This window comes from Pelophylax lessonae (assembly GCF_965119305.1).
Source record: "Pelophylax lessonae genome assembly, chromosome: 10".
Classification (NCBI taxonomy): domain Eukaryota; kingdom Metazoa; phylum Chordata; class Amphibia; order Anura; family Ranidae; genus Pelophylax; species Pelophylax lessonae.
In genome coordinates, this window is record NC_138777.1 from 73373326 (window position 1) to 73394534 (window position 21209).

Below are 21209 nucleotides of genomic sequence, written 5' to 3' on the forward strand. Positions count from 1 at the left end.
GAGGGCTTTATGAAGCCATGGTCAGCGGATCCCGCTTTAACCTTCTTAGCGGTATTCCCGAGCGTGGCTCGGTGTTACATTTCAGAGCCAAAATCGGTAACCCCGAGCCACACTCGGGGTACCGCCAGAAGCATTGCTGGATCCTGTAAGCAGGGTTACTTACCTTGTCACCGGGATCCAGCGATGTGTCTCGCGGCGGATCTCCCTCCCGATCGTCTCCGTGCCCCGGCTTCCGTCTCCTGCGACGTGACGTTCGCAGGGGGGTGGAACTGGCGGCAAATTCAAATGTAAAAACACACTGATACTATTCAAAATAAAAAAAAAAATCATATTAGTTTGCCCCCCAGTGCCCTTTCCTGCAGTTTTACTGTACCTTTTATGTATATATATATATATATATATATATATATATATATATATATATACATATATATACACGTGTGTGTGTGTGTGTGTGTGTGTGTGTGTGTGTGTGTGTGTATATATATATATGTTACATAGTTACATAGTAGGTGAGGTTGAATAAAGACAATAGTCCATCCAGTTCAACCTGTGTAGGTGTGTGTGGCTGTAATCATCTCTCATACCCCTGAATGTTCTGATCCTTGAGATGCACGTCCAATAGTCTTTTGAAAGCCACCATACTACCCGCAGAAACCACCTCTTGTGGTAAAGAAGTCCACAATCTTGTAGCCCTAACAGTAAAGAACCCCCCACGTTGCCTGAGGTTAAAACGCTTCTCCTCTAATCGCATTGTATGCCCCCGAGTCCTCATGCAATCCCTTCGACTAAACAGCTTTTTTTCTAAGCTGAGATCCCCATTGAGATATTTAAAAATTGCTATCATGTCCCCCCTCAGGCGTCTCTTCTCCAGGGAGAATAAATCAAGCGATTGCAGACGCTCTTCATAATCAAGGTCCTCCAATCCCCTAATCAGTTTAGTTGCCCTTCTCTGGACTCTCTCCAGCTCCAACACATCCCTCCTGAGGACTGGCGACCAGAACTGGACAGAATACTCCAGATGCGGTCGGACCAGAGTTTTATAAAGTGGAAGGATTATAGTCTTATCTCTGGAATACATCCCTTTTTTTATGCATGCTAATATTCTGCTAGCTTTGGCAGCTGCCGCCTGACATTGCATGCTGTTGCCTAGTCTATCATCAACCAACACTCCCAGATCTTTCTCCATTTTTGATTCCCCCAAGGGTTCCCCTCCTAACGTGTATTGTGTATGTTTGTGTGTGTATGTATGTGTATATATATATATATTAATGTATACAGTTGGTTTGGGCTGCTCATTCACAAGAATTACATGCAAAATAGGGAGGTTAAAATAAAACTGGTGCAAGATATCAGACAACGGATACAGCCATCTCAAGGGTGACCACTAGCATGTCAGGATGAATATCATCTGGCAAAAAGCAGAAAAAATTAGAAAAGGTCCAGCATACTGGCCCAAGTAGATACAAGGAGGCAAACTCCTATGGGCTGGGAAAAAGATTTGTAAAGGAACTGGAGAAGTACCCAATCTTTATTGTTGAACCCTTAAAAATCGAAGGCACCTGTCTTAGAACAGCCTAAGTTCTTTTAAGGGTGCACTCATCCAGGGGGTGCCTGTGTAAAGCTTTGAAACACACCTGGACGGAAAATATTCAGGATCAGTGGACCACATCAGCTACAGTATCTCACAAAAGTGAGTACACCCCTCACATTTTTGTAAATATTTTATGATATCTTTTCATGTGACAACACTGAAGAAATTACACTTTGCTACAATGTAAGGTAGTGAGTGTACAGCTTGTATAACCGTGTAAATTTGCTGCCCTCTCAAAATAACTCAGCACAGCCATTATTGTCTAAACAACTGGCAACAAAGGTGAGTACACCCTTAAGTAAAAATGTCCAACTTGGGCCCAATTAGCCATTTTCCCTCCCTGGTGTCATGTGACTCGTTAGTGATACAAAGTCTCAGGAGTGAATGGGGAGCAGGTGTGTTAAATTTGGTGTTATCACTCTCACTCTCTCATACTGGTCACTGGAAGTTCAACATGGCACCTCATAGCAAAGAACTCTCTGAGGATCTGAAAAAATAATTGTTGCTCTACATAAAGATGGCCTAGGCTATAAGAAGATTGTCAAGACTCTAAAAACTGAGCTGCAGCACAGTGGCCAAAACCATACAGCTTTTTAACAGGGCAGGCTCCACTCAGAACAGGCCTCGCCATGGTCGACCAAAGAAATTGAGTGCACGTGCTCAGTGTCATATCCAGAGGTTGTCTTTGGGAAATAGACGTATTAGTGCTGCCAGCATTCGTGCAGATGTTGAAGAGGTGGGGGTCAGCCTGCCAGTGCTCAGACCATACACCGCACACTGCATCAAATTGGTCTGCATGGCTGTCGTCCCAGAAGGAAGCCTCTAAAGATGATGCAGCACAGTGGCCAAAACCATACAGCTTTTTAACAGGGCAGGCTCCACTCAGAACAGGCCTCGCCATGGTCGACCAAAGAAATTGAGTGCACGTGCTCAGTGTCATATCCAGAGGTTGTCTTTGGGAAATAGACGTATTAGTGCTGCCAGCATTCGTGCAGATGTTGAAGAGGTGGGGGTCAGCCTGCCAGTGCTCAGACCATACACCGCACACTGCATCAAATTGGTCTGCATGGCTGTCGTCCCAGAAGGAAGCCTCTAAAGATGATGCACAAGAAAGCCCGTAAACAGTTTGCTGAAGATAAGCAGACTAAAGACATGGATTATTGGAACCATGTCCTGTGGTCTGATGAGATCAAGATAAACTTATTTGGTTCAGATGGTGTCAAGCGTATGTAGCAGCAACCAAGTCAGGAGTACAAAGACAAGTGTGTCCTGCCTACAGTCAAGCTTGGTGGTGGGAGTTTCATGGTCTGGGGCTGCATGAGTGCTGCCAGCACTGGGGAGCTACAGTTCATTGAGGGTATCATGAATGCCAACATGTACTGTGACATACTAAAGCAGAGCATGATCCCTTCCTTTGGAGACTGGGCCATAGGGCAGTATTCCAACATGATAACGACCCCAAACACACCTCCAAGGCGACCACTGCCTTTGCTAAAGAAGACGACCACTGCCTTTGCTAAAGAATCTGAGGTGAAAGGTGATGGACTGGCCAAGCATGTCTCCAGACCTAAACCCCATTGAGCATCTGTGGGGCATCCTCAAATTGAAGGTGGAGGAGCGCAAGGTCTGTAACATCCACCAGATATGTGATGTCAGGTAATCTGTGCAGTGTTAAACTTGAAAAAACCTAACCAGCACAGAAAGTTGGGAGTCGTGTAAGATAGAGAACTTCCTATCAATTCTATTATTGATAAATCTGGGAGAGTGGGTGCGCTGTAGGTTTATCAGATACCTACTTACTTGTCCCAATTCATCCTACATTCCTCTACCAGTTTCAGTGCTTCCCCCTCTGTCTGTGCACCTCTCCCTGGGCAATCACAAAGGTCTTCCTGTCTGCAATAGCGACAGAAAAAAATTCAGTAGAACTTCCACAAGTAAAGATCCGTCCTCTGATAAAGTCAAAGGTGATTTGGTAGTGAAGTCTCTTCCAGCAGAACAGTGCCCGAGTATCCTTGGTTCTTTGTAACTGACCAATTATTTTCAAATGGAACATTCTCACATCAGACCCCAGCCAGAAAGGTTGGGGGATTCATTTCAAAGAGCAGGCTGCTCAAGGTCATAGAATGTTCAGCTTATGAGGTAAGTATGCTTTCAAACTGAGTGTAGTATTCAAAGTCCATCTGTTATTCATTCCTTTTTATGAGGGAAGCAAGAGTTGTACTGTTCCTATACAGCAGTGGAACGATAGAATTCTTAGGCTGTCAGTGGAACTTCCTGTATCAATAATTGCAGTTCTACCATTTTGGCTTAGAGGAAGCTCTATAGTGTCTCTCTCCTACAGTTGAGCACTAAGTCACCACTGCCTCTGCCAGTTATGATGGATCTGCTCTCTCATTGCCCTTTTTTGCCATCCAGCTCCAAGAGACTACTTTTGATGGCATGGAAGTTGAGAGGCGGAGGCTACCAAGTGTGCTCAGTGCAGGTAGTGGCTAGCTTGTGTCAAGCTAGATAGGTCTCCATGAATACTTCTAAACAGAGAAGATGGATAAATTATGCAGATGTCACACAGCAAAAGCCTGGAGTCCTTTATTTCCAAATCAGCCAAGGTTCTGCAGTTCTTACAACTGGGACTGAACAGGGGCCTAGGTTAAAATAAATGTTCAGCCTTGTCTGCACTTACAGGGGTTTAAGAATTCCCTAACCCTTTAGTGATGCAATTCTTAAAGCGGAGTTCCACCCATTTTTAATAGGTTGGAATACATAGATCTTTGTAATCCCCTTTAAAATGGCTTTTACCAATGGAAACTTTTTTTTTTTTTTTTTTGCTTGTAAATACCTTAATTTTGGCTTTATTCCTCCTCTCCTCACTTCCTGGTCCGATCGGCGATGACGTCATTCGGCGATCCGCAGTGTCTGCTGGGATGTATTCTACTTGCAGTAGCTGTATCTGTACTGAGCCGTGCCTGCCCCGCCTCCTCTCATTGAATTGCATTGTATGAATGTATTAAGGCCGTTCTCTGCCCAGCCTCCGCCCCGCCTCCTCTCATTGAATTGCATTGTATGAATGTATTAAGGCTGTTCTCTGCCCAGCCTCCGCCCCGCCTCCTCTCAATACAACTCAATGAGAGGAGGCGGGGCGGAGGCTGGGCAGAGAACGGCCTTAATACATTCATACAATGCAATTCAATGAGAGGAGGCGGGGCGGAGGCGGGGCAGGCACGGCTCAGTACAGATACAGCTACTGCAAGTAGAATACATCCCAGCAGACACTGCGGATCGCCGAATGACGTCATCGCCGATCGGACCAGGAAGTGAGGAGAGGAGGAATAAAGCCAAAATTAAGGTATTTACTAGCAAAAAAAAAAAAAAAAAGTTTCCATTGGTAAAAGCCATTTTAAAGGGGATTACAAAGATCTAAAGTTCCAAAAATGGGTGGAACTCCACTTTAAAAGGTTTGCATGAAGTTATAGACCTTCCTGGAAAACCATTGTTCCCTATGTGGGACTTGCTTATAGTCCTCAGCTCTATCAAGGCCTAACTTCTATCCTACATAATTGACTACACTCTGCAATCTAGCCCTGAAGATCATAATTCTGGTTGCTTCAACCTCTGTGAAAAGGGGGTCAGAGCTGAATGCTTTGTACTCAAGGAGCCTCGCCTAATGTACCCGAACCGAACAGTCCTAAAACCCCAGACTGCTTTTTATCCATGGGGTATCTTTCTCCTTCCACTGTAACTAGGAAATCAATTTACTGTCTGTATTGGTTAAGTGAGAGAACCACATCCCCTGGATGTTGGTCTAACTCTGATGACCTGCTTGGAAGCTACCTTTTCATTCCGGAAAGTTGAAATCTCTGCTTGGTTCCAGCATGGCTTAAGGCAGAGTCAGTCAGTATCAACACATACAGTCATCTCCTAGGCCAGGGGTCTTCAAACTATGGCCCTCCAATTGTTCAGGAACTAAAATTCCCATCATGCCCAGTCATGTCTGTGAATGTCATAGTTTTCTAATGCCTCATGGGATGTGTAGTTCCGCAACAGCTGGAGGGCCGTAGTTTGAGGATCCCTGTCCTAGACTGATAGGACAATTAAAAGAGCCTACTCTTCACAAGACCCTCCTGTTCTGGAGGGCTCAAGAGCACATTCAACTAGGGCAGTGCCAGCTCTGTGGACAGAGCAGTGCCAACTGTCTCCTGAGGATATTTGCAAGTCAGCAATATGGTCCTCCTGGGATACCTTCATTACACTTTATTAGGTGAAATCGGCTCACGACCGTAAAATTTGGAAAATGCATACTTACGCTACTGACCATTAAAACATTTTTCTTGCACCCTCCCGTATGGCGAGTTAGTTCCCATTGTATGCTGCCATGATGCGCCAGGAAAATGGAAAATGTTATACTTACCTGTCCGTATTTTTCCTTTCGTGGTGCATCTTCATGGCAGCATACAGATTCCCACCTAAATAGTGAGAGTTACAGAGAATGCTGCAAGACGGGCCTGTCTGTGATTTGTAGTTAACCAGTTTTATCAGGTTGTGGGGCGGAGCCACAACCATTGTATGCTGCCATGAAGATGCACTAGGAAAGGAAAATTACAGAAAGAGGAGTATACATTTTTCAGTTTTTAATGCTTGGGGGTTCGAAGTAATTTTCGAGCTAAAAAAAAAATGCAGATTTGTACATGTAGGTGTGAAATGTCAGAATTAGCCTGGAGGTATGGTGGTTATAGCACAGGTGTCACAAGTTATCCAGTTGCCTTTTACCCTGCAGAGAATGAACACGCGTATGAATACATACAATGCACGCAACATACAATAGTACATGTGTGACATCATATTAGGTGGCTTTAACGTGGACTGTTAAGATTCAAGGATAGCGGATCATACTGTATGATCTGATTATTTCACTGGTTTATAGTAAAACGGGAATGTTCCGATATACTCTTATGGCTACCTACTGCAGATTCTTATGGTAGTTGGAGCTTATCAATATGTTTTATTCTTCTACAGCTTGGAATTAAAAAGAAGAAATATATGCCATATAATCACCAGCACAAGTACTTCTTCCTGAGTGAGTATGCATGCATTACCTGCACACAGCAGTTTATTGATTATTGCTCAGTCCCTATCTAGCATGAAATTCTGTTTTTTTGTTTTTTTTCTGTTTTGCAGTTGGTCCCCCAGCTCTGCTCCCCCTCTACTTTCAGTGGTACATTTTCTATTTTGCTGTCAAGCGGAAGAAGTGGGTTGTGAGTACAGTTTTATTTCTGGCTAGAAATCTTTCATGATTGAAGTAGTGTGGGATAACGGCATGTGTCATAGCCTTTATTTTGTGTTTTTATGGCTTATTAACCTCTTTCCGACCAACCGCCGCAGATATACTGTGACAGGCTGGCTCCCACATGCAAATCGCCAATTGTACGGCGCTCGCTCTGGGGAGGCTAGGGGGCGAGCGCGCGCCACCGGCGGCACGCTTCCACCCCTGCTCGTCAGCCGGGAAGCCAGTGCGTGTGTCAGGCAGCTCCGATTGCCGCCTGACACCGGCGATCGTTCCCCGCTGACAGAGAAGGACGGTCGGCTGATGTAATCATAGCCGTCCGTCCTTCTCCCTGGGATGATCAAAGAGACTATGTGATCCTGCTATATAGGATTGCATGTCTCTATGGTCATCTCAGAAGCCCAACCCCCCCCCCCCCCCACAGTTAGACTCACTCCCCGAGGCTTACATTTAACCCCCTGATCACCAACAGTATTAACCCCTTCCCTGCCAATGGCATTATTACAGTAACAGTGCATATTTTTAGCACTGATTACCAGGGCCGGTTTTAGACAAAGTGTGGCCCTGGGCAAACCTAAAAGTGGGGCCCCAAATTTTTTTATATTCTACCAAAAATATAGGCGCCATATATGGTGATATGCTGCGCGGCACCCAATTGCACCAACCGGCAAGGAAAAGGGAAGAGAGGGGCCGTGTCCTTCCACAGGTGCGCTAGGAATCTGTAAGATCGGTGCCTATGGGCTCCTGACAGTGACGTGGCCCCTTTGTAAAATGGAGCCCGCCAGGGGCGGACTGAGAACCCTCAGGGCCCCCGGGCAAAATAAATCAAGGGCCCCCTTCCAGGCCCCACCCATGTCCCGCCTCCAGTTACACCCTTGCCCCGCCTCCAGACACACCCACATCCCGCCTCCAGACACCCTACACAATCCTTAGACACAAGGAACAAAAGTGCAATAATTTATAAACAAGTGCAATATAAATAATTCACAAACCAAGACCAGTGCATTACAAAAATCATACATGGACAAAACCAGAGCATTACAATAGTAAATTGCCAGGTCTAGGTGGGGTAGGGTTGCTACCTCACCCCTTTAATCCAGGACACATACGCATGGCGGCTGGTGCTCAAAATTTTTTTTTGGGGGGGGGGGGCGCAAACAGAAAAATGTAATAGGCATTGCTTTGCGGCAAAAAAACGCTGTAAAAAATTGCGTGACTTAACAAACAATCATTAGGTTGGTTCAAGATTGACCAGCGTGTCCCCATTCACTGCACAGTCACCAGCATGTCCCCCATCAATGCACAGTGTCCACAATGCACAGTGACCAGCATGTCCCCCATCAATGCACAGTGACCAGCATGTCCCCATTCAATGCACAGTGTCCACAATGCACAGTGACCAGCATGTCCCCATTCAATGCACAGTGACCAGCATGTCCACATTCAATGCACAGTGTCCAGCATGTCCCCATTCAATGCACAGTGTCCAGCATGTCCCCATTCAATGCACAGTGTCCAGCATGTCCCCATTCAATGCACAGTGACCAGCATGTCCCCCATCAAAGCACAGTGACCAGCATGTCCCCATTCAATGCACAGTGACCAGCATGTCCCCATTCAATGCACAGTGTCCAGCATGTCCCCCATCAATGCACAGTGTCCAGCATGTCCCCCATCAATGCACAGTGTCCAGCATGTCCCCCATCAATGCACAGTGTCCAGCATGTCCCCCATCAATGCACAGTGACCAGCATGTCCCCATTCAATGCACAGTGACCAGCATGTCCCCCATCAATGCACAGTGACCAGCATGTCCCCCATCAATGCACAGTGACCAGCATGTCCCCATTCAATGCACAGTGTCCAGCATGTCCCCCATCAATGCACAGTGGCCAGCATGTCCCCATTCAATGCACAGTGACCAGCATGTCCCCATTCAATGCACAGTGACCAGTATGTCCCCATTCAATGCACAGTGTCCAGCATGTCCCCATTCAATGCACAGTGTCCAGCATGTCCCCCATCAATGCACAGTGTCCAGCATGTCCCCATTCAATGCACAGTGTCCAGCATGTCCCCCACCAATGCACAGTGTCCAGCATGTCCCCCATCAATGCACAGTGACCAGCATGTCCCCCACCAATGCACAGTGACCAGCATGTCCCCCATCAATGCACAGTGTCCAGCATATCCCCCATCAATGCACAGTGTCCAGCATGTCCCCCATCAATGCACAGTGTCCAGCATGTCCCCATTCAATGCACAGTGCCCAGCATGTCCCCCATCAATGCACAGTGTCCAGCATGTCCCCCATCAATGCACAGTGTCCAGCATTTCCCCTATCAATGCACAGTGACCAGCATGTCCCCATTCAATGCACAGTGACCAGCATGTCCCCCACCAATGCACAGTGACCAGCATGTCCCCCATCAATACACAGTGACCAGCATGTCCCCCATCAATGCACAGTGACCAGCATGTCCCCCATCAATACACAGTGTCCAGCATGTCCCCCATCAATACACAGTGTCCAGAATGTCCCCATTCAATGCACAGTGACCTGACCAGCATGTCCCCCATCAATGCACAGTGACCAGCATGTCCCCCATCAATGCACAGTGTCCAGCATGTCCCCCATCAATGCACAGTGTCCAGCATGTCCCCCATCAATACACAGTGTCCAGAATGTCCCCATTCAATGCACAGTGACCTGACCAGCATGTCCCCCATCAATGCACAGTGACCAGCATGTCCCCCATCAATACACAGTGACCAGCATGTCCCCCATCAATGCACAGTGTCCAGCATGTCCCCCATCAATACACAGTGTCCAGAATGTCCCCATTCAATGCACAGTGACCTGACCAGCATGTCCCCCATTCAATGCACAGTGACCTGACCAGCATGTCCCCATTCAATGCACCGTGACCTGACCAGCATGTCCCCCATCAATGCACAATGACCAACATGTCCCCCATTAATGCAGTGACCTGACCAGCATGTCCCCATCAATGCAGTGTCCAGCATGTCCCCATCAATGCGTGACCCCCCCCCCCGGAGGACTTCACTTACCTCTGGTGCCACCGCCGTCACCGTGCCTGGCGTGCTGCTCGGGACTCGGTCGGACGTCTTCTCCCTCCGAGTCCTCGTCTCGACCTGCATGCGCGCCGCCCGTCACCGCCCCGACTCCCTGGCGACCGTGCTGCTCGGGAGTCGACTTCTTCCTCCTCCATGGCGCTGCGACTCGGTCGGCGCCGCCCGCTGCCTCTTCTCTGACGGCGGACGGGAAGGTGTGGTGAATTTGGTGGGGGGGATCACATATTAGGGTGGGGGTGTCAGTGGTGAATTGTGTGGTTTTGGGGGGGGGGGGGGGCTACACCGCCACTGTATCATACCCCCCCCCCCCGCACACAATTCACCACTGATCTCCTCACCAAATTCACCACTACTGTGTCATTCCCTCCGAATGACACAGCAGTGGTGAATTTGGTGAGATTACATATTGGTGGGGGTGTCAGTGGTAAATTGTGTGGTGGTGTGGGGGGAATGACACAGCGGTGGTGAATTTTGTGGGGAAATCACATATTGGTAGGGAGTTTGTGCCACAGACCCCCTACCAATATGTGATTTCCCCACAAAATTCACCACCGCTGTGTCATTCCCACCCCTACACCACCACTGACACCCCCACCAATATGTGATCATGTCCCCCAAATTCCCCACTGCTGTGTCATACCCCCCACACCACCACCAATATGTGATGTCCCTCAAGTTCACTACTGCTGTGTCGTCGTCCCCCCACCACACAATTCACCACTGACACCCCCACCAATATGTGATCTCCCCCAAGTTCACCACTGGCACTATGGTGAATTTAGGGGAGATCACATGTTGGTGGGGGTGTCAGTGGATGTGGTAGTTAGCTGGGCTTGCTTATTATCTACTCACTGACCTCTGTCATCACTTATGAGGACACCATAGAAAGGCAGCGCCGCCGGGCCCCTCCTCCCACAGATGCAGCGCTGGGCACTGGGCTCCTCCTCCCACTTCCATAGCACAGCCGCCGGGTCCCTTCCCTCCTCCCACTTCAGTAGAGACAGCTGCCGGGCCCCTCCCCTCCTCACACTTCAATATAGAACTGGCCGCCAGGCCCAGCCTCCTAGTTCTATAGCGGCGGCCGCAGGGCCCCTCCCCTCCTCCCACTTCCATAGCACTGGTCGCCGAGCGGCAGTTCCCGATAGCCCGATGTTGTCTCTGAGACAACATCGGGTGAATTAGTGCTGTACTGGGCGGTGGGTTCCCTTCACGTCCGAAGTGCCCGACCGGCGACCGCTCAGTCCGCCCCTGGAGCCTGCTGCTGACAGTGACCCGGGCCCCTGGACATTCGGGGCCCTGGGCAGTTGCCCAGTTTGCCCCCCCCCCCTAACGCCGGCCCTGCTGATTACTGTAGTAATGTCACTGGTACTCCCAAAAGTGTCAAAAATGTCAGTTAGGGGTCCGATCTGTCCGCCGCAATGTTGCAGTCCTGCAAAAAATCGCTGATCGCCGCCATTACTAGTTAAAAAAAAAAACAATAAAAATGACAAATCTTTCCTGTAGTTAGTAGATGCGATAACTTGCCAAACCAATTAAAATACGCTTATTGCGATTTTTTCTTTCTTTTTTATTTTTTTTTTTTTTTACCAAAAACATGTAGCAGAAAACAAATTGGCTTAAAATGTTAAAAAAATATTTATTTTTACATATTTTTTTTTTTTGAAATATTGTTTTTTTTTTCAAAATTGTTGCTCGTTTTTTGATTATAGCGCAAAAAATAAAAATTGCGCAGGTGATCAAATACCACCAAAAGAAAGCTCTATTTGTGGGGAAAAAAGGACGTAAATTTTGTTTGGGTACAGCGTCGTACGACCGCGCAATTGTCCATTAAAGTAACGCAGTGCCGAATCGCAAAATAGGGCCTGGTCAGGAAGGGGGGAAATCCTTCCGGGGCTGAAGTGGTTAAAAAAAGAGAGGGAGAATCTGATTGGCTGGGATGAACAATACAGACGGGATTTCATTATGAGATTTTAAATTGAATCATTTCTCTTTCCAGGATTTGGCTTGGATGATTTCATTCTACGTGAGGTTTGCCTTTTGCTATTTCCCGCTAATTGGAGTTGGTGGCACAATCAGCATGTTCATGTTAGCCAGGTAAGTATTTGATATTAAAGGATTAGAAAAGCCAAATGAATAGAATGAAATGAGTTAGTGGTGACTCAGGCTGTTGTAAGTAATGTGTTGTGGAGATTAGTTTTACTGTTGTCAGGCATGAGGAAACAAAATGCCTTTACTGACTATGTCATAGGTGAAAGTTTTAGGCATCAGAGAATAATAGAAACCCGAAGTCCCCATTTACACGGCAAAATAAGCGTGGTATCTTCCAGAAAACTGCAGCTGGAAGCCCAGGTGTGTTTACAAGTAATTGTATTGGGAGCGATTACCTACACTTTGGGACTGATCGCCATAGAAGCTATGGTAGATAGAATAAGGCCCCAAAATGGAACTGGTGTGTGGTCAGCAGAAGGTGCTTCCAAGTGGACTCTTTGGCAAGATTCGTATTCATTGATCATGAAAGCAGGATAAAACTAGTGATTGACTGATATTGTTTTTTATTGCCTATATCGGTACCTGCCGATATTTTCGTACATTAAAAAAAATTATTTTTTTTATTTTTTTTTCTTGACAGGTACTCTTGTGGAGGGATCTGGGGGTCTAAAAGACCCCAAACCCCTCCTCTGCACTTAAAAGCATTTAAAATGCCAAGTTTGGCTGTTTTGAATGCTGTCATTTTTTTTAATTTGGTGCCGAGTACCCGGAAGTGATATCATGACATCACTTCCGGGTTTTTACAGGGAGACCCGATCAGAGCCGAATGTGGCTTTGATCGGGTCTTCGGCGGCCGTGCAGGTAGGATGCCCAGGTCTCCCTTCCCACCGAGCTACGGAAGGCGGTGGGAGGGGGGGGGGGCGTCCCCTCCCACTCCTTGTAATGACAGCCAAGCGGCTTCTCAGTCTCTTCGGTTTCGGTTGTCATTACAAGACAGCCGACCGTCGACTATGGACGCCGGTACCGGGCTGAGGCCTCTAGCTGCAGGCATCACTCTGGTACAAGCACTTTCCCGAAATATCGGTAACCTCAGCGGCCGATTCCGATATGTCGGGGAAAGTGCATATCGGCCCTCGATATATCAGTCGATCCCTAGTTAAAACACCATCAATGCGTTTCGTGGCTCTTTAGTGGCCACTTCATAAGGAAAAGGTGTGCAATACACTGGATGAAATACATAAAAATATGACAAAATCTTTTCAATGTGGATCCAAAGAGTGGAGGATATAGAGTATACAGTGAAAAATATATACTCACTGGACACTTTATTAGGTACACCTTGCTGGTATTGGGTTGAACCCCCTTTTGCCTTCAGCACTGCCTTCATTCTTCATGGCATAGATTCAACAAGGTGTTGGAAACATTCCTCAGAGATTTCAGTCCATATTGACATGATAGCATCACGCAGTTGCTGCAGATTTGTCAGCTGCACATCCATGATGCAAATATCCCGTTCCACCATATACCAGAGGTATTCTATTGGATTGAGATCTGGTGACTGTGGAGGCCACTGGAGTACAGTGACCTCATTGTCACGTTGAAGAAACCAGTGGTGAGATGATTTGAGCTTTGTGACATGGTGCATTATCCTGCTGGAAAGAGCCATCAGAAGATGGGTATACTGTAGTCATAAAGGGATGGACATCATGGTCAGCAACAATACTCAGGTAGGTCGTGGCATATAAACTATGCTAAATTGGTACTAAGGGGCCCAAAGGGTGCCAAGAAAATATCCCCCACACTATTACACCCCCACCAGCCTTAACCGTTGCTACAAGGCAGGACAGATCCATATTTTCATGTTGTTTACACCAAATTCTGACCCTACCATCTGAATGTCGCAGCTGAAATTGAGAATCATTAGACCAGGCAAAGTTTTTCCAATCTTCTATTGTCCAGTTTTGGTGAGCCTGTGTGAATTGTAGCCTCAGTTTCCTGTTCTTAGCTGACAGGAGTGGCACAGGGTGTGGTCTTCTGCTGCTGTGGCCCATCTGTTTCAAAGCTCGATGTGTTGTGTGTTCAGAGATGGTATTCTGCATACCTTGGTTGTAACGAGTGGTTATTTGAGTTACTGGCAAACCAGTCTGCCATTTCTCCTCTGACATCAACAAGGCATTTTCTTCTACACAGCTGCCGCTCACTGGATATTTTCTCTTTTTCTGACCATTCTCTGTAAACCCTAGAGATGATTGTGCGTGAAAATCCCAGTAGATCAGCAGTTATTGAAACCCTCAGACCAGCCCGTCTGGCACCAACAACCATGCCATGTGCAAAGTCACTTAAGGCTCGGTTCACATTTATGCGATGCGGGAAGGCTGCGAATTCGCAGCCTGTTCCCGCATCGCACACGCACCCCCGGCAGTTCACACTGCCATATGCGATACGCTGGGGGTGTCAATGTAATCTTAACGACACCCCCAGTTTGATCGCATATCGCAGTGCGATCGTGCAGTTCGCACAGGAGCGGATCGCACAAGTGTGAACCGCTGTGCGATCCGATCCTGATGCGGCTGCAAAAATGCCTCCTGTGCGTGTTTGCTGCGGGTGCGATGCGAATTTAGCCATACAAACTGTATGGCTAAACTCGCACCGCACAGCTGATCGCATGTAATGTCGGAGCAGTGCACTCCGATATTACATGCGAACCCGGCACTCGCACAAATGTGAACCGGGGCTAAATCCCTTTTCTTCTCCATTTTGATGTTTGTTTTGAACCTTAGCAAGTTGTCTTTACCACGTCTAGATGCCTAAATGCATTGAGTTGCTGCCATGTGATTGACTGATTAGTGATTTGTGTTACCAAGCAATTGAACAGGTGTACCTAATAAAGTGGCCAGTGAGTGTATATGATTAGGCTCCTTTCACACTATCCGTCCGTCGGACTGATGCCGTTTTTCTCAGCGGGGGATCGAGCCGCTGATCCCCCGCTGAGCAGGAGGATGACAGCTGTGTCTCCACGCTGTGTGTGGAGACACAGCTGTCAGTTCCCCATGCATCTCTATGGGGGAAATCGGATGGGAACGGACTGTCGGTCCGTTCTCATCCGATCCCATCCGATCCACTGGGCGGATGGAAAATAGGGTTTCCATCCGTCCAGATTTGACGGATCGGATTGGGTCAGATGTCAACGGACATGTCTCCGCTGCCATCCGATGCCCCATAGGAATGCATGGGGGGACCGTTCAGATCCGCCAAAAAAACGAACAGGCGGATCTGAGCGGTCCGCCTGTGTGAAAGGGGCCTTAAAGAAAATGATAATAAGGCCTTTAGTTGTGGCGATAGTAGGTAAGACGTATGAAAAACAAAGTTTAAAAACATAATGGCTATATGAATGTAAAATTATGCATAAAGTTTTAGTTTGCACTGTAAAATTTAGTGGTGGAGGTTTTATGGGTATAATCTAACATCAAGCACCCCAGTAAATATTGCCTTAGAAGCAAGCATCCCACAAATTAAACACTCCCATGGTGTACTACTCCCAATTTTATCAAAATTTGTACTTTATGGAAAAAAAGCCTTGATGAAGGGTTAGGTGAATAAATCGGAGAGGTAGAAAGACACAAAGGAGCAGAGTATTCCATATCCTTTGAAGGGGGTTTTGTCAGTGGGGATTTCAGTAAGAGGGCCCTGATTTGATTTTTGCCCAGGACCCCAATTTATCTAAATACGGACCTGCCACTAACATTGGTGGTCAATGTAGAAGCAACCACTTATATTGATGGTCATTGTTCACAGAAGCTTTAACAAGCTCAGGAGGGGCCTTAGTTGAGAAAAGCTGCCCTACTCTGTCCAAAACCAAAAAGTTTCATTATAGATCCATTTTCAGCTCTACTATTGAATGGATTAATATAGACTCGCTATATTTAATTTATTTTTGAAAATGTGATAAATTAAAAGAGAAGTAGGGCCAAAGCTCTTTTGACCCTACTTCTCCTGTGGGTCACAGGAGCCTACTCAGTTTTACAGTCCTGTGACCCGATTTCAGCTGTCAGAGGGCTAAAGTCCACTGTTGGCTGACATCACTCAGCCCGTTCAGGTTTTTGATCTATCCAGACTTTACTGTTGGGATCCACCCAGATGGCTGGACCAGTAGCTGGCTCAGCCTCTCAGGGAGGCTCTTGGAGACTGAGCCAGCGGCTCCTGTCCCCTTCACTGCCTGGCACTTCAGTGAATGCTGGAGGGGCAGAGCAGAGAGACGGCGACTCTCCGCTGTCTGCTCAGTGGAAACTGAGGACCGAGCAATCAGAGGTCTTTGATTGCTCAGTTCTTGGTCATAGAGCCAGTGGGGAAAGCTGCAGCATTGGATCAATGCTGCATCCAACTAGGTAAGTATAATAGTTTTTTTTCAATTCCGGAACTTCTCTTTTAAGATACAAATCCTCCTTATTTGGTAATATGTCGAGTGAAAGCATGATTAAATTGCAAAGCAATGGTAATATGATTCCAATGTATTTTATTATATTCTAGGTTTATAGAGAGTAACTGGTTTGTCTGGGTGACACAGATGAACCACATTCCAATGCACATAGACTACGATGATAATAAGGAATGGCTTGCTACACAGGTAACCATCCTTATCAATGTGTCTTTCTATGCATATATGATATTTTGACATCATACTGATCTTTTATGACCACATTCTAAACTGAGCTGTGAAAGACCACTGCAGTGTTAAGTAACCTCATCATCTGTATTTGAACACTCTTTTTGATCTTTTTAACCAATGAAACAAAATATCAGTGAGTGTGATCAGAGCCTTTTCCTGTTGAGATTAGTGTGATCTTCAAGCAGCTCTATTAATTGTACACTTTACTTTTCAAATGAAATGGGAGCAAAAGAAAAACCGAATCGAAGAGAAAACCTTTTGTAGTGTTATTTGGTATTTCTAAAGGTATTATTAAAGCGGTATTAAACCGCTGTTTTTTTTATTTTAAACCTACAAGGCAAAGTTATAATGTGCTAGTATGCCTTACATACTAGCACATTATGTGGACCTTACCCTAAAAGGAAGCCCTCAAGTGGCGCACTGTCACCGCTGACAGGGCTTCCATCTTCACCCGGTCTTCCTTCCGGGTTGGCGCGCCTTTGGTTGGATGAGCCGCGATGACATCACGGCACAGGGCTCTGAAGGAACAGCACGGTATGCCGTTCCTTCAAATCGCATTCGCCGGTGACGTCACCGGTGGCTTCACAAGTAATATTTCCCTAAACAGTGCACCTTTAGGAGATATTTACTGTACCTTTAGGTAAGCCTTACTATAGACTTACCTATAGGTAAAAATCGTCCATGGGAGTTTACTCCTACTTTAAGGCTGAGTTCACCGGGGGTTCGTGGTGCCACCGGGGGTTCGTGCCTTGGGTCCAGTGCATGTCTGTTCACCGGTTCAACTGCGATTCAGGTCCAAATTTTTGCCTGAATTTGCACCTGAACTGGACCCAAAGACGCACAGGACCCTTCTGTAACCTGGCCCGCACCGGTTCCTGACCTGTGGGAACCCGCTCCATTAAGAGCCGGTCACACTCACCTGTCATGGAAATTAGATGCAGGGAAACCCACATCCATATCGCAAATGTGTGAACCCAGCTTAAAGCAGAACTTTACTGAAAATCAAAAGTTCCACTTATTCTCCTCTGTCTCTCCCCTGCCATTATTATAAACATTGTTTCTTTCTGAGAGTGGGTGCGTATTTCTGGCAGGTACGCTAGGTGAACAGAGTGCAAGTTACCCCCCCCCCCAGCTGCAACCTGCTGGGACACGTCTCAAGTTCCAAGAGACTGCGGGACCATTCAGAAAGCTCAGAACACTCATGCATGCACAGTGGGGAGCCGGCTGTGAGCCAGTAGGAAGTCACCGCCAGCTTCCCACACTCAAGATGGTGGCGCTGGGGACCCAAAGACCAGTGAAGAGCTGGCTTGGGCGATGACAGCACTGGAACCCTTGGCTAGTGAATACCTGTTTATTAAAAGTCAGCAGCTACAGTATTTATAGCTGCTGACTTTTCATTTTTCTACCAATGATTGGAGATCCTCTTTCATCGGCCCAGATTTGCAGACAACATTGATTATAAATACATAATCTACAAACCCTGAAAATATTTGTTGGTTACCTTCCATAGCAATCTACTTTATTTCTGCTTTTCTTCTCTCTCACCCAGCTGCAAGCCACTTGTAATGTGGACCAGTCTCTGTTTAACGATTGGTTTAGTGGACATCTCAATTTTCAAATTGAACATCAGTAAGTATGCTGGAGCTTTAAGCTGCTTTCTTCTCCTCCAATAATAATATTAACAATGACCGCTTTCTATTTTCAGTTTATTTCCCACAATGCCAAGACACAATTACTGGAAGGTCGCTCCTCTTGTTCGCTCGCTTTGCAAGAAGTATGGCATTGAATACCAGTCCAAACCACTGTTTACTGCATTTGCTGATATAGTTGGGTAAGTTACATTACTCAAAGGTCTTTCTATTAGAATGTTAATTTGTGGCACTTGGCTGTTGCCTTTGGTCCAACTGATGAAAACTGCATACCTGTTGGCAATTGCTGTCAGATGCACCATGAAAAGTTATCACAAGACAACATACTCCTGTTAGAGTAGATAAAGTAGTACAAAAGTATACAAGTTTGTGTGACATTAAAATAAAAATATGATCAAGCCATTTTTGGTGATACTTGTGGGTCACAAGAGGGCACTTACTGTTGCATTCCTCTGACCCAAACTTCGCCTGCAGTGGGCTAAAGCCTGCCATCCGTGGAATTATTCTCTGCGCACACCTGCTGGTAAAGGCTTGTTAAGCTGTTGCTGCTCGCACTATGTGTTCCCATGTTAATATGAACTAAACAAAAAATAAAAAAATGCTGCTCAAAACCTTTGTGTCTCAAAGTTATTACCCTTACTTTTGTAAGTGCTCCAATACTAAGTAATTCACACTAGGGATTGACCCATATTAGGTGCCGATATTCTGTACATTTTAAAGTTTTTATTTTTACACTGTCCTTTTAAAAAAAAATATTATTTTTTTTTATCAGTTTTATTGCTATCACAAGGAATACAGTAATAGGCAGTGACAGGTACTCTTTATGGAAGAATCCTGGGGTCTAAAAGACCCCAAACCCCCTCCTCTGCACTTAAAAGCATTCAAAATGCCAAGTTTGGCTGTTTTGAATGCGTAATTTTTTTTAAAAAAATCTGGCACCTTTAAGGCTCCAGTACCCGCAAGTGATGTCATGACATCGCTTCCGGGTTTTTACATCGGAGACCCGATCAGACCTGAATGCAACGTTGTTCGGGTCTTTGGCCAGCCGGCGGACGGGCTGGCTGGTCGCTGGGGTCTCCCGGTGGGATGGAGGACTTGGGTGGGCAAGCCGCAGAATGGAGGGGGGGAGGGATGCTGCTCAGCTGCATCGGTTGTCATTACAAGAAAGCTGAACGTCAGCTCTGAACAACGGTACCAGGGTGATGCCTCTAGCTGCAGGATTCACTCCGGTACAACCACTTGAAGAAATGGCGGTCATATCGGCAAGTTTGTGGCCGATACCTTTAAAAAAGTGAATATTGGCCTCCGAATATCGGGCCCACAGATAATCTCTCGATCCCTAAATAAAACTACTATATATCAAAAAAAACTGCTCAAAACAACCAATTGGTTGTTTGACCTGTTATTGGAGCACTCCCAAAAGCCAAGTAGGGGTAATAACTTTGAGACTCAAAGGTTTTGAGCAGCTTATTTGTATAGCCTACCATCAGCTGATGTGGCAGAGCCACTTCAGGCTCTGGAAGGATCCTGACAATTTTGTCGGGATCAACCCAGCTGCTTCATTGAAAGCTGGCTCTGCCTCTCAGTGTGAAGCTGAGAGCTGGAGCCAGCTGCGCCCACCAACTATCCAGCTTGGAGCCCTAGTGAGCACTGGAGGAGTAGAGTAGAGTAGAGAGCAGTGACTTACAGTCTCTGCGGACCAAGAACTGAGCAATCAGCGCTCATGTGAACGCTCGGTTCTAAGACTGGGAGGCGACGTAGGACAGCTGCTGCATCACACTGAGTAAAACGGGATAGTTGAGATGATGCCTGGTTAATGCATTGAAGGTAACTTTGGCCAGCCTTTATTTATGTGGTCTAAAACAGTTATAAAAAACGTATTTAAGTTTTAAAAAAAAAACATTAACACTCACCTAAATGGCTGTAGCTGTCCCCCCACGGGCTCTACACCGAGAACTGAGTGATCAAAGACTGCTGATCACTTAGTTCTCGGGTCCGCTCTGAGCACAGAGCAGTGACTGTCAGTCACCACTCTGTGCTCTGCCCCTCCAGTGCTCACGGCTGGGTGGATCCTGACATTATTGTCGGGATCTGTGCAGCGCTTGAACCGGCTCTGTGATATCAGCTGGCTTTTTCTTACAAACAAATAATGCCTATTTGTTTACTGGTTTTCTGAATATGTATGACCTATTTTGCTTTGTGTGTTCTGCAGTTCTCTCAAGGAGTCTGGGGAGTTGTGGCTAGATGCATACCTGCACAAGTAATCAGTGACCTAACTGCCAGTCTGCCGGATTAATGAAGCCCAGGGAACTACTGCTGCAAAGAACACTGTATTTCACAACATTCCTCTTGTGTCCACACTGTTACATATTCAATCAGGACCTCTGGAGCCCCGCAGTCCTGTAATGTTAGCACATCACAATCATGACCGATGAATGCATTATAACTGGGAAAGGCTAGAGCTTTATTTGTATACCGTGTATCTTTCCTTTTGAGCAAAATCAAGGCGCTAACCTGAACACTGCATGGGCATTACGTTGAAATGCTACTAATTTAGTGAAAAGCCAAAAGAAAAAAAAAATTTAAAAAGCCAATAAAAATGGCTCTCAATGTTTATGAAATGTAAGAACAGTTCTGGGCTGCCTGTACCAAGAAGGAAACCATATGATAGTAGGGCTATGTTATATAATTATTTAGCAAATGAAACCTACAAATATATAAACATTTTTCTTTCGTCCACCGGACGTAGCTGCTGCTTTAAATCATAGACGGATGGGTAATAAGCCCCTCCCACTAGGAGTGAGTCACTGAGGGGCTTATTACCCATATGTCTATGATTTAAAGCAGCAGTTACGTCCGGTGGATGAAAGAAAAATGGATTTTATGGTAAGTAAAAATCCCATTATTTCAGAAGCATAGTTGATGTCAGGGCATCAT

General features: G+C 46.3%; 1 protein-coding gene across 1 annotated transcript in view; it reads left to right on the forward strand.

Annotated features, from left to right (window-relative positions):
• The window catches only part of FADS1 (fatty acid desaturase 1), a 42613-nt gene extending 21827 nt beyond the window's left edge, over positions 1-20786 (forward strand). The window contains exons 6-12 of the mRNA XM_082271152.1: positions 6605-6665; positions 6767-6843; positions 11965-12062; positions 16485-16581; positions 18173-18252; positions 18329-18454; positions 20485-20786. Of these exons, the coding sequence (XP_082127278.1) occupies positions 6605-6665; positions 6767-6843; positions 11965-12062; positions 16485-16581; positions 18173-18252; positions 18329-18454; positions 20485-20536 (591 nt within the window). The 3' untranslated portion in view covers positions 20537-20786. The remainder of the gene's footprint in view (positions 1-6604; positions 6666-6766; positions 6844-11964; positions 12063-16484; positions 16582-18172; positions 18253-18328; positions 18455-20484) is intronic.
• Positions 20787-21209: the final 423 nt, after the last annotated feature.